Here is a 12,768-nt window from a genome sequence, read left to right on the forward strand (position 1 = left end):
ACCCCCTAGAGTTGGCAACGACTAGCACATATGTGCGAGGGGAACCTTTACCTTTACCTTAAAAACCCCAGAAACGTCCCTCTATCTTACCTGCACCAGCTGCAAGAGGTAATGGAGAACATCATCGTCTTCTAAGCCTTCCAACTTCTGCACCGCCATCGTTCTCACGGTTTCATCCGAGAAGTTGCAATCCAGAAGCTGGATGGGCAAGCCAACGTCCAAAGCGCTCTGGTCCCACGCCTCTCGTTTCGCTAGCAGTTGGTAAGTTTCGGCAACTAGTTCCTGCTGTCCCCATTTCACCGAGCTGAGCAACTTAGGGTAGGCCTTTGGGTGCTTTATGCTTTCGTACCTGAAATGCCACAACAATTCCTTGTCTTCGGGGGTGAGCGGGTTGAGCAGATCGGTCGCTATGATCTCCTCCAGCTGTTTCCGCAGCTGGTTTGGCATTTCAAATCTGGCCCGGTCCCCTTGGGGATCAGATGCGATCTTGTGTTTCGGCAAGGCGATGGGGTGACAGTACTTGTCCAAAACGATCGAAATGGCCATTGAGTTTTCTTTATCCGGATTGGTGGCCGAGGTCAGTTTATCCGCGCTGATGCTTCCTTGCTCTTCCCCTTTGCCCGGGATTTTCCACATGTGAAGGACGTAGTCCCCCGTTCGGAGCAGGGAGCGATGGTCTATCAGCAAAAGGTTGACATAGTAGAGAAGCTGAGTTTTGTATTTGGGGTCAGAGGAAGGTGAGTCGTGAGGGTGGAGGTTACCCTTGGCGGATGGCACGGGAGTTTTGCCGCAATATATCTGCAGGGTGAGCAAGGCTCCTTTTGGAAGGTCCTTGATCTTGATGTCAAACTCAAGCCAAACATTCCACAGAACCTCTTCGGTGAAGGGCTTAGCGGTTGTTCTCCTCTGGGAAAGGAGCTGTTGGCCGTGTTGAATGTTAGCCTCCACAAAGACCGTAAGGTCCGTGTTTCTCGGTAAGACGGGGATATCCATGCCGATGATCTTGACCCTGAACTTACGGTTGCAATCCCACAAAGATATGGTGAACACCTTTTCATGGTCTTTCCCGTGAATGGTGAGCTGCTCGTGATATCCCGAAACTCCAGTGCAATCGTCAACCAAGGGCCATTCTTCCTTCTGAACTTCATCCTGGTTCGGGTCCGGTGGTTCATCTAAGACCAGATGGATTTCATCCCCCTTTTTCAGACACTGTCTTATCCAGTGGAAGTTTTTGATGGGTGTCTCACCTACAATGTACTCATCCCTGCCACTCACTCGCAGGACAAAATCCTGCTCGCTGTAGTCTTCGGGAATGTTCATCAAAGACTTCTTCTTCGCCATTTTCGTGAAGAAGCTCTGGAGGATGACGTCCGGCGTATCATCCACCGCCACTTTAATCTTCTGGCTGGTGGTTCCTCTGTGGATGTTGAGAAAAATATTATTGTGGGCAATTCTACTCAGCAAATATTCCGGAAGCGGCTTGGATGTAGTCCAAGCGGGCATGGAATACAATTTGGGATCCCGGCAGGAGACTTCAATCGTCCGCGGAGTGACCAGCCTACGGCGGGCAAACTCGAGCTCGTCGTCATGCACATTGCTCACATCGGTGACGTCATAGCCAATCAAATAATTGAGCCGTTTTTGGAACTCTTGCACTTCCTCGGGGGGGTTGGTCTTCTCCACCACGTGGATCTTGCCCACTTTCTTCTGCAAAACTTTCCAATATAAGATGCAATCCAGCGTCTGAATGATCTGGTGCTTGTCGTAGATTTCATACCACTGGCCCTTCTTCTGATACAGGAGGAGAAATTGTTCCGGCGTGATCTTGCGGAAGAGGTCTGAGGTCTGGTGGCCTTCCACTGCCCGCATCCAGACCTGGGTTTTCATCTGCTCCACCGTGCAGTTGGTAGGGACGTCGAGTACGATGCTGGTTGTGGGGAACACAAACTCGATAGAGATGAGTTCCGTGGACGACAACGTGTTGGCTGTACAGTAGGGCTTCATCCTCCTCCTCCTGCGTCGCTTGTTGTCATCTCTCATAACCACAGCTTGATCGTTGCTCTCCAGCTCCATGCCACAGGCAGTCTAGGAAAATCCAACACAATGCCAAGTTATTTCTTTGCCCACGGAGCGGGAAGTCTCTGCTGAGTTTATATTAAATACAATCTCGAAAATCTTTTTTTTTTTTTTACACAAATCTAATGAAAGCTAAGGGACGCGGTGGCTGAGTGGCTAAGACACTGAGCTTGTCGATCAAAAGGTCGGCAGTTCAGCGGTTGGAATCCCAAGTGCCGCGTAACGGGGTGAGCTCCCGTTGCTTGTCTCAGCTTCTGCCAACCTAGCAGTTCGAAAGCACATAAAAAAAATGCAAGTAGAAAAATAGGGGCCACCTTTGGTGGGAAGGTAACAGCGTTCCGTACGTCTTTGGCATTGAGTCATGCCAGCCACATGACCACGGAGACGTCATCGGACAGCCCTGGCTGTTGGGCTTTGAAATGGAGGTGAGCACCGCCCCCTAGAGTCAGGAACGACTAGCACATATGTGCAAGGGGAACCTTTATCTTTACCTAATGAAAGCAAATCAAACAGAAGGGAAGCTCTTTTTAAATCCTTTTGCTTTCCTTCCATTGATGATAATTTAAAAAAAAATAAAGATAATAGCAAAGAGTAGTTCAAATGCATTCTGTATTAAGCATAGCTTCTCTAAATAATGTTAACATCCCCCAAAAGGCAATGGCTAAAATACGAACAGTGGTGTGTTGATCTGTGGCTGCTGGTGTTCTCTACAGCTTGGTTGTTTTCCTGCAGACATTTCATTACCAAACTAGGTAACATCATCAATGCTAGTAAGGAGTGGGATTTGCTCTCATTTTATAGTCTAGTGCTGTGGTCCCCAAACTTTTCAGCTTGGTGGCCCGGTTTGGGGGGGGTGAGTGAGAGGAACCGGACCATGTGAGTGGCGGGTCAACATGCATGGGCACGTACATAGCTCAACTCACACAAGCAGTGGGCCATTGCACATGTATATGCGCACACAGCTCAACTCACCCCCACGTTAAGCTACACACGCGTGCATGTGCGCGCCATCCTGGCAATCACAAGTTGACCTGCGCGTACACGCACTGGCCTGCCACTCCGGGTTGCAGGAGGCTGTTGCAGCCAAAAACGGAGCTTGTGAGCCCATTTTTGCTGGCAGAGGCTCGGGCCACCACAGGCGTCCCCAACATGAGTGACATCGAGCTGGCCACGCCCACCCTGGCCATGCCCTCCCAGCCCCCCCAAGGTCAAACACAACCCTTATGCGGCCCTCAATGAAATCCAGTTTGACACCAATGCTCTACTATACGCCCAGATGTTGTCTGTATGAGCGAGTGGAAAACATGTTCCGCTCTGGGTCATGTGACCAGGAAGGGGAGGGCTTAGAATGCTGCGGTCATCAACATTCTGAGCCACTGCCCAATTGCCTTTCCAATGGGGGTACAACCATTCTCCCCCCATAGCCTGAAGTCTAATTATATCCCCATCAATCCGCTGAGAATGTTGCTGCTTCTATTCCTGATTTTCAGACCTTTGGCTTGACAGAGTAATTTACTTATTTATTTACTTATTAAACTTATGCAGCGCCCGTCTTGCCTAGAGGCAGCTCGAGGCGGCTTATAATTGGACTTCCTGTGCGCAAAATAAGATGCTTCCCTCAATTTTACGTTTGTACCACAGTCCAAGCAATTCATGAGAAAATCCTACATTTTTCTCCGCAGCGTTTTGGGAAATGAGAAGGCCGTCGTACAAAAGAAAGCTTTTTTTAAAAAAAGAAAAATCTGTTCTACTAAGCCCAACTGCATGCGCTTAAATCCGGATTCATAGATTCGCGTTAACTGGAAGGACAAAGCCGTGTTTAACCTATTATAATCCACATTCATCACCATCATCAACAACAATCGTTTCCAAATATTTAAGCAGACACTGTTTTGTGGAGATATGTTTAAAATCTGAAGCACTTTAAAAACGATTTGGGTTTAACGTGGCATTTGCTCTATAAATGTTATTTCTCTATTATCTTTTTTTAATTCCACATTTTTCTCTGTAGCATTTTGGGGAACCAGACGAAGGTTATAGAAAAGAAAGAATTTTTAGACATCTGTTTTATAGAGTCCAATTGTATGCCTTTAAATCTGGGTTCAACTCAAGAGATTTGTGCTAATCCAGAAAGACAGGCTGTTTTTAATATTTTATGATGATGAGGTAATATTTTGTCATCCTCCTCATCCATTTCCAAATACTAAATAGACACTGTTTCTGTTTAAAATCTGAAGCATTTTAAAGCATTGGTATTTAAATAATTAATGTTTAACACACCACTTGCTCTCTAAATGTTATGTCTTTTATTTATTTTTAGAGGAGAAAAATTATTTGGGGGGGAAAAAAACTGCAGTATTTTTATATAATGAAAATAATTAAAAGCTGTCTTCCTAGATTAAATCAAAACTCATCCACTCCTGCACGCCAGCAGCTGATTTGCAGAGGAAAAAAAACCTGTCCAATGTGTTTCAAACAACATACATTTTAGATCACCCCTGACCAATGAGAAGTGTTTAAAAATTGTCTTATAATTTCCATTTTCCCCACTGTACGTAGATGAACTGAAAGGCTAAACGGATACAAGCCATTTTGATCTGTTCCTCCTTAATTAATAAGGGCTAGGCTGCTTACCCAACAAAACTTTAGATGCTTTTTTTTTTTTTTGTAACAAAAAAAAATATTTTATCTCCTGAAAGTTTCATATTTTATCGCCATATTTTATCTCCTGAAAGTTTCAGAGCAAAAGATGAAACAATTTCAGGATGCTAGCGACGACTGAGTAGAATTGTTAATTTCCCCCCCACGATCCAACAATTTTAATGAGAGATTTTACCTGACTGGGAACCAGGAACTGAATTTCTGCCGAAGCCTCATTTGTATAGTTTTGAATCCTGCTCTATTTTAAAATGGCAACAAGTCACAACCATGAAAAGTGGCTCCTTCGGGCTGTGATGTTCTGTTTTTCTGGCTTCCTTTCTCATCAGTGGAGGCAACGGAAGTCTTCGGGTAACCAGGAAGGAAGTTTTAACCCACTCGGCTATAAACAAGATCGTTGGCTTTAAAATTGTGTGTGTGTGTGTTTGTTTTTTTAAAAAATGCTTTTCCTGTTAGAACTGTCAAACAAACCCTGGCTGTAGTTGCAACCATTACAACAACAACAAAAAAGAGGAACGTATGGCTGAAAAAAAATATAGGCGGGACGATGCCTCAAAAGTTACTCAAGTAAGGAAGAAAAAAATAATAATAGAAAACTCATTCATTCAGCTTGGATGAAAATAGTAGGCAGTTATTTCCGCATTATAATTACAAGCAGTCCTCGACTTACAACCACACAACCGAGCCCAACACTGGTGTTGTTTTAAGTGAGAAATTTGTGACGTGAATGTTGCCCCGTTTTACGACATTTCTCGCCACGTTTGTTAAGTGAATCCCTGCAGGTGTTAGAATTAGTAAGTGAATCCAGGCGTCCTCATTGACTTTGTGGGTCGCAAAAGCGGATCACATGACCCCGGGACATGGCCACCGTCATAAATATCAGCCAGTTGATGCTGCAGTGGTTGTTAAGTGTGAAAAATGATATACTTTGGGAAGAAAACTGGATATATATTTAATCAACTTTTAAAAAATTAGACTCAAGATATATTTCACAGTAAAATGTCCCTCGGTTTATGAACAGACTTTATGCATAACAATTACAGCGGCACCTTGGTACTCAACTGCTTTGAAACTCATCGAATTTGGTACTCAACACATTTTGACGGGAAATTTTTTGTCCTAGTACTCGTTTGTTTGGTACTTGATGCACAAGCTACAACTTGTCGGGTGCGGCTGCCTTGTGACTCACTGCATTATTTCTTTCGGGGGGGGGGGGAGGAATTGTTTGGTACTCTGAGTTTTTATTACTCATCTCGCCTCCCTGAACCAATTAACAATCTGTATTTTATTGGACGCTTTCATTTCTATTTAAGCAGACTTTTTCACGGAGTCCCAGGTTTTAAGGTGTCGCAATATATATTTAAAAACAAAATTTCCAAACTCAGACCAGAAAGAAAGTTCGCTTCAAGAACCCGATCTCCAAATTATGCCAGTTTTGAATACGCAAATGTTTACCACTTTCACGCTGCACATTATTCTGGGATATGAAAAAAAAAAAAGTCTGGGGGAATTGGTCCTTCAATGGATGATGAACAATGGAGCAAAGTTCAAAAGATTACAACAGTTAAGCATTCATGGACTAAATGCAAAATTTATGCTTTTCTCACCAAGGCTTTTTAAACGCTGAATTGTTTTACGTCAAATTCAACCCATCTAGAGCTCAACTGTAGTGTTTCCTTAAGAGTTTGAGCTGTTCATCCAATTAATTTTCAGTTGATCGATCTAGAAACAGAGTAGTAAGTAATCACATTGAATTAAACGTGCAGGTTATCAGTTCCTCAGTGCTGGGCTTTGGGGGAATAAAATACGGTTATTTGTTCATTCTGAAAAAGAGAAACTTAAGTTTATTTCTTATTATAACAAGATGAAGGAGGGGTGTCTGCAGTTTATGGGAAAAAGGCACAAGATGGCAGATATGGATGGCATGATTGAAATTTCACCTATTTTTATCTGTATTGTACAGGAGCCCATAAGTCAGAGAATGAATCTGGATGAAAAATGACAAACCTACCCAACTTTAAAAGTTAGCCTTGATAGATGTTCACTTAAGTGAATGAAAACTAATCAAGGAGGTATCCAATCTAGAATGAAGCAGATTTCCTAAAAGTGAGAACAATTAACCAGTGGAACGGCTTGTCACCAGAAGTTGTGGGTGCTCCATCATTGGAGGCTTTTAAGAAGAGACTGGACAGCCATTTGTCTGCAGTGGTATAGGGCCGTATGGCAGACCTATGGCACACTACTACTTCAGCTTCAATCGCAATAATACAAGAGCAAACAATAGATTCAAACTTAATGTTAACCGCTTCAATCTTGATTGCAGAAAATATGACTTCAGTAACAGAGTTGTTAATGCTTGGAGCACACTGCCTGACTCTGTGGTCTCTTCTCAAATTCCCAAAAACTTCAACCAAAAACTGTCTACTATTGACCTCACCCCATTCCTAAGAGGTCCGTAAGGGGCGTGCATAAGAGCACAAGCGTGCCTACCGTTCCTGTCCTATTGTTCCCTTTCATTATATCCAATTAATACAATTATTGCATACTTTTGCTCATATATATGCTTATATGATATTTTGTTGATTTATGTTGATGCTTGGGTATACTGTTGTGACAAAATAAAAATAAAATAATAATATCTGCAGGCACGCACGCACACACTGGTCAGCGGATTTTCGGTTGGCCCCGCTCATGCTGCCCCTCCCTCCCAGGAGTCTTGAAGCAGCTCATTTTGGATGCCAGGTAAGTATAGGGCCCGCGCGGAGGCTCCGGGAGGGAGTTTTTGGCCTCCAGAAGGCGTCTAGGGGTGGTGGGAGAGGCTGTTTTCGCCCTCCCCAGGCTCCAAAAAAGCTTCTGGGGCCTAGCTAGAGAGGATGAAAAATGGGCCTGCCAGGCCCACTGGAAGTCGGGAAACGGGCCGTTTCCAGCCTCCAGAGGGTCTCCAGGGGGATAGGAGACGCCGTTTTCGCCCTCCCCAGGCTCCAAGAAAGTTTCTGGAGCCTAGGGAGGGCAAAAAAAACAGGCCTGCCAGGCCCACCGGAAGTCAGGAAATGGGCCGTTTCCAGCCTCCAGAGGGTCTCCAGGAGGGGTAGGAGATGCCGTTTTTGCCCTCCCCAGGCTCCAAGAAAGTTTCTGGAGCCTAGGGAGGGCAAAAAACGGGCCTGCCAGGCCCACCGGAAGTCAGGAAAGGGGCCGTTTCCAGCCCTCCAGAGGGTCTCTGTGGGGTGGGGAAGGCAGTTTTCATGCTCCCCAGGCTCCAAGAAAGACCCTTGGAGCCTGGGGAGGGTGAAAAACGGGCCTATCAGAAGTCTGGAAACGGGCCTTTTCCGGCCTCCGGAGACTTCAGGGAGGCCTGCTAGGCCCAAAACTGGGCACAGTGGGGGTCGTGCCTGCATGCACAAAAAGTGGGGAGGCGGGGCACAGGGGGCATTGAATTATGGGTGTGGGCACGTGCACCCTCTAGCGCTCTCCCCGCTTTTGGCACGCGATGGCAAAAAGGTTAGTCATAATTGGTATAGAGTCTCCTGCTCAAATGGGGGGGGGAGTGTTGGACTACACGACCTTCAAGGTCCCTTCCAACCCCGTTATTCTGTTAGATGATTCAGCTGATCAAAGCTTCCATTGTAAAATAGTAGGAGGTTCCTCCACGCTCCACGCTTTTGTCAAGACAAAGACTGCTTCAGAAACTGTGGTAGCGTACAGAGAAATGGTTGCAACTCACACAAAAAGCTTTTTTTTTTTTTTTTAAATACAGTGGTGGAACATCTGGAAGAATGCTAGAAAATCAGGAGCTCAACGAACAATGCTAGGAGTCGGGGACTATCCAACCAATCTGCAAGAGCATCCCAATCCCCATTTCCCGTAAGACGAGGAAGTATCTGAGATACTTTCTCCGTATCGGTATTGTGAACAAACGAAGGAACAAGTCATTTGCACATGAGGATGTCTCAGTTAAGACATTGGCAAGCCCAGGACAAAAGCTGATCATTTCGCTCTTGCTCAACTTAAGGGTGTAGCAATTGTGTTGTCAAAGCAGATCACAACAACAATCCTCCAGAAGTTCTGAATAAGAAAGCAGCACCAAGAGAACCTGGGTTGGCGGGAACTTGAGATGGGACGCTAGCCAAAGAAAAGGCTCACTTTGTGAATCTTCTTGTCAACAGTAACTCAGATCGGCATTGACAGAACCCGGTTTTTCGAAAGGCAATAAAAACTGCACCAGTTTTGCTGAAGCACAGACGTAGTAGGTTGCTCTACGGCATTCTGCAAAACTAATTAATAATAATAATAAAGAGTTGGAAGGGACCTTGGAGGTTCTTCTAGTCCAGTGGTCACTAACTGGTGGTCCATGGACCACTGGTAGTCCGCGAGAAATTGTTGGTGGTCCGTAGAAAAATTATTTGCATTTCTTATATTGCACTAAATGCTATTTATCTTTTTTTTTTAAAAATCATATTAGTGGTCCGCGGGATTTAAAATTATGAATTTAGTAGGTCCCTGAGGTCTGAAAGGTTGGTGAACCCTGTTCTAGTCTAGCCCCCTGCCCAGAGCAGGAAACCCTACACCACTTCAGACAAATGATTATCCAACATCTTCTTAAAAGAAGGGGGAAATGTCCTTAAGATTAATGACTTTTTTTACTACTCGTTCTGTGGGCGTGGCTTGGTGGGTATGGCAGGGGAAGGATACTGCAAAATCCCCATTCCCACCCCGCTCCAGGGGAAGGATACTGCAAAATCCCCATTCCCACCCCACTCCAGGGGAAGGATATTGCAAAATCTCCATTCCCACCCCACTCTAGGGGAAGGATACTGCAAAATCCCCATTCCCACCCCACTCCAGGGGAAGGATATTGCAAAATCTCCATTCTCACCCCACTCCTGGGGGAAGGGGATATTGCAAAATCTCCACTCCCTCTCCACTCTGGGGCCAGCCAGAGATGGTATTTGCCAGTTCTCGGAACTACTCAAAATTTCCGCTACCAGTTCTCCAGAACCCGTCAGAATCTGCTGGATTTCACCCCTTCGTTTACGATCCTCCTCCAGATTAGATCCACTTTTCTGCAGAGACAAATGTAACTTCACGCCTAGGAATCAACAACTGACAGTTCACCTCCCTTTCCAGTTTAACACCTACCCAAATAACATGAAGGTTAGGTCATTATTTTTCCTTTCTGTTTGCCTCTAGACCACCCCCCAGCCCCCACCGCTGCCTCGTTGATGGCTAGCCTCTTATCCCTTCCCTCTTTTATTTATTTAAATTTGCTGTATCTGTTACAATAACCTTCAGGGCTGCTAACGCCTCTTAGTTATTACACAGCGAGAAATGTAGAGATATGTTAAGTAAACCTGGGCAGGCAGCTAAAGCTAATCCAGTGATTTAAAAAAACAGAAAAAAGCAGAGAAAACAAATGAAATACACAGCAGGGAAGTTTGGAAAGAAATTCAGACAGGGTTGTACCACAAAAGTCCCTTAACCGCAGAGGTGGAGTGGCTAAGGGAGGATGTCGCCAACAGAGATCAAACAGGGGACAATTTTGCATAGCAAATACTGTCTGCTTACACAATTGACGCACCATTAAGCAATCCACTGCTGGAGTGTATTATCCCCACCAAGCCATATTTCAACAATAAAATAAATAAAGCAAACACAACTTCTGAATTCTTTTTTCTGCTGTTGACAGGTTGGTTTCCTCCGATCTGTAAAAGAAAACTATGTGGATCACTTTACTAGGCCAAAGAAACAATAAACAGTTCTTCCGTTCCTCCGAAAACAACAAAATACCTTATACCGCCAGGCTTGAAATCCTGGGATTAGAAAACTTACAACTCCGTCGACTTCGACAAGACCTGTGTTTAACACACAGAATCATCTATTGCAATGTCCTTCCTGTAAAAGACTACTTCAGCTTCAATCGCAATATTACAAGAGCAAAAAATAGATTCAAGCTTAATGTCAACCGCTTCAAACTTGATTGCAGAAAATATGACTTCTGTAACAGAGTTGTTAATGCTTGGAACTCATTACCTGACTCCATAGTCTCTGTCGTGTCCCACTCCTCCGCTGACGGCCGGGTCAGGGAAATCCGAATCAGGCGTGCCTCTGCAGCTCTGCCAAAGTCCTAGCAAAGTCCTCAAGGCAGGCAGGAGACCAGAAAGTGACTTCAGCAAGATATGTTCGACTTTGCCTGACTCAGAGACTGCCAGAAAGCAGATCCTTTATATAGGCCATGGGGTGTGGCTCCATGACTCAGCACTTATCCAGGCCTGCCCCTCCCTTCGCCGCCTATCAATTCTCCTGAAGCGAGGGTCACTCCAGTCGGCAGCTGTTGGTAATAAACCTTCCTCAGGCTCACATGCTGTGGGGGAGGGGTCTAGTTGCTCCGTTTGTCTGGGCATGGAGCCAGGGCTGGGGCCGGGAGGTGCCCCCTCCTCCTCAGCCTGTCTGGGCATGGAGCCAGGGCTGGGGCCGGGAGGCATACTAGGACATTCTTCAGCGTTCGGAAGCAGATAAGAAGATCCCGGCTGCGGTGAGAGCGGGCAAGACACAACAAGTCTCTATTCAAAATCCCAAAATCTTCAACCAAAAACTGTCTACTATTGACCTCACCCATTCCTAAGAGGACTATAAGGGGCGTGCATAAGAGCACAAAAGTGCCTACCGTTCCTGTCCTATTGTTCCCTTCATTATATCAAATTAATATAGTTGATGCATGTTTTTTACTTATATATATATATATATTCTTCTAGATATGTTGTTTTATTTATGACAATGTTTGTGTATACTGTTGTGACAAAATGAAATAAAATAAAAAAATTTGCATCCAAGGTGGGAAAGAGAAAAAGATTTGAAGCAGGGGTGAAATGCAAAAAAAATTTTCCTACCGGGACTGTGGGCATGGCTTGTTGGGTGTGGCAGGGGAAGGATACCGCAAAATCCCCATTCCCACCCCACTTCTGGGAGAAGGATACTTCAAAACCTCCATTCCCACCCCACTTCAGGGCGAAGGATACTGCAAAATCCCCATTCCCACCCCATTCCAGGGGGAAGGGTATTGCAAAATCTTCATTTCCACCCCATTCTAGGAGGAAGGGTACTGCAAAATCTCCATTCCCGCCCCACTCCAGGGGGAAGGGTATTGCAAAATCTCCATTCCCACCCCACTCTAGGGCCAGCCAGAGGTAGTATTTGCCAGTTCTCCCAACTACTCAAAATTTCAGCTACCGGTTCTCCAGAACCTGTCAGAACCTGCTGATTTTCACCCCTGGTTTGAAGCCATTTCTAGTATCAGTGATTAAAAACAACGCACACAAAAAATCCAGGGAGTCCTTGGCTTACAACTACAAACGAGCGCGCCATTTCTGTTGTTAAGCAAGACGTTGGTTAAGTGAGGTTTGCCTCATTTTATGGCCTTTCCCTAAATGAGTCACCCGGTTGTTAAGTGAATCTGGCTTTCCCGTTGACTTGGCTTGTCAGAAGGTCGCAAAAAGGGATCGCGTGACCCCCGGGACACTGCGACCGTCATAAATACGAGTCACTGGGCCAGCTCCTGAATTCTGATCACGTGACCACGGGGATGCTGTAATGGCCGTAAGTGTGAAGGACGGTCAAAAGTCACTTTTTTCAGTGCCGCTGTTAACTACCAACGGTCACTAAACAAAGTGTTGTAAGTCGAGGACTATCTGTATATTAATGTAAGGATCAAAGGCCCACCTAGAAGTTCTATCGCTGTCATCAGACAGTTGCCAGAAAAGATATAAATAGATATAAATATAAATATAAATATAGATATAAATCCGAAAAGTCCAAATCATGGGTATTTAAATGTATGGCCAATGCATACCGACAACCTCTTCCTCCATGAGTTTTTCAAATTCTTCTTTTAAAGATATCAGCCTACCGAGGCCAATTCTACAACTAATTTGCCTGTGGTGAGTCACCTACTATTTAATTTCTCAGGATAATACCGTATTTCAATACCGTAAGCAAAGCAGGGACTGCTAACCTCTTCCTTTTCCCAGGACAGGTGCACAA

At 45.0% G+C, this 12,768-nt stretch overlaps 1 protein-coding gene across 6 annotated transcripts in view; it reads right to left on the minus strand.

Moving 5' to 3' along the window:
- PIK3CG (phosphatidylinositol-4,5-bisphosphate 3-kinase catalytic subunit gamma) overlaps positions 1 to 12,768 on the minus strand; it is a 40,359-nt gene that overhangs the window by 25,352 nt on the left and 2,239 nt on the right. The window contains exons 1-5 of one of the 6 annotated variants that reach the window (XM_058190331.1): positions 10,310 to 10,433; positions 9,608 to 9,794; positions 6,342 to 6,456; positions 4,913 to 5,116; positions 91 to 2,085 (exon numbers count right to left, since the gene is read on the minus strand). In XM_058190331.1, coding sequence (XP_058046314.1) covers positions 91 to 2,073 — 1,983 coding nt within the window. In that variant the 5' untranslated portion in view covers positions 2,074 to 2,085; positions 4,913 to 5,116; positions 6,342 to 6,456; positions 9,608 to 9,794; positions 10,310 to 10,433. Of the gene's footprint in view, positions 1 to 90; positions 2,086 to 4,912; positions 5,117 to 6,341; positions 6,457 to 9,607; positions 10,434 to 12,768 lie in introns of those variants that run through there. The other 5 variants (XM_058190334.1, XM_058190330.1, XM_058190332.1 and 2 more) reach the window with 5 other exon arrangements.

Source organism: Ahaetulla prasina, chromosome 7 (genome assembly GCF_028640845.1).
Source record: "Ahaetulla prasina isolate Xishuangbanna chromosome 7, ASM2864084v1, whole genome shotgun sequence".
Lineage (NCBI taxonomy): Eukaryota > Metazoa > Chordata > Lepidosauria > Squamata > Colubridae > Ahaetulla > Ahaetulla prasina.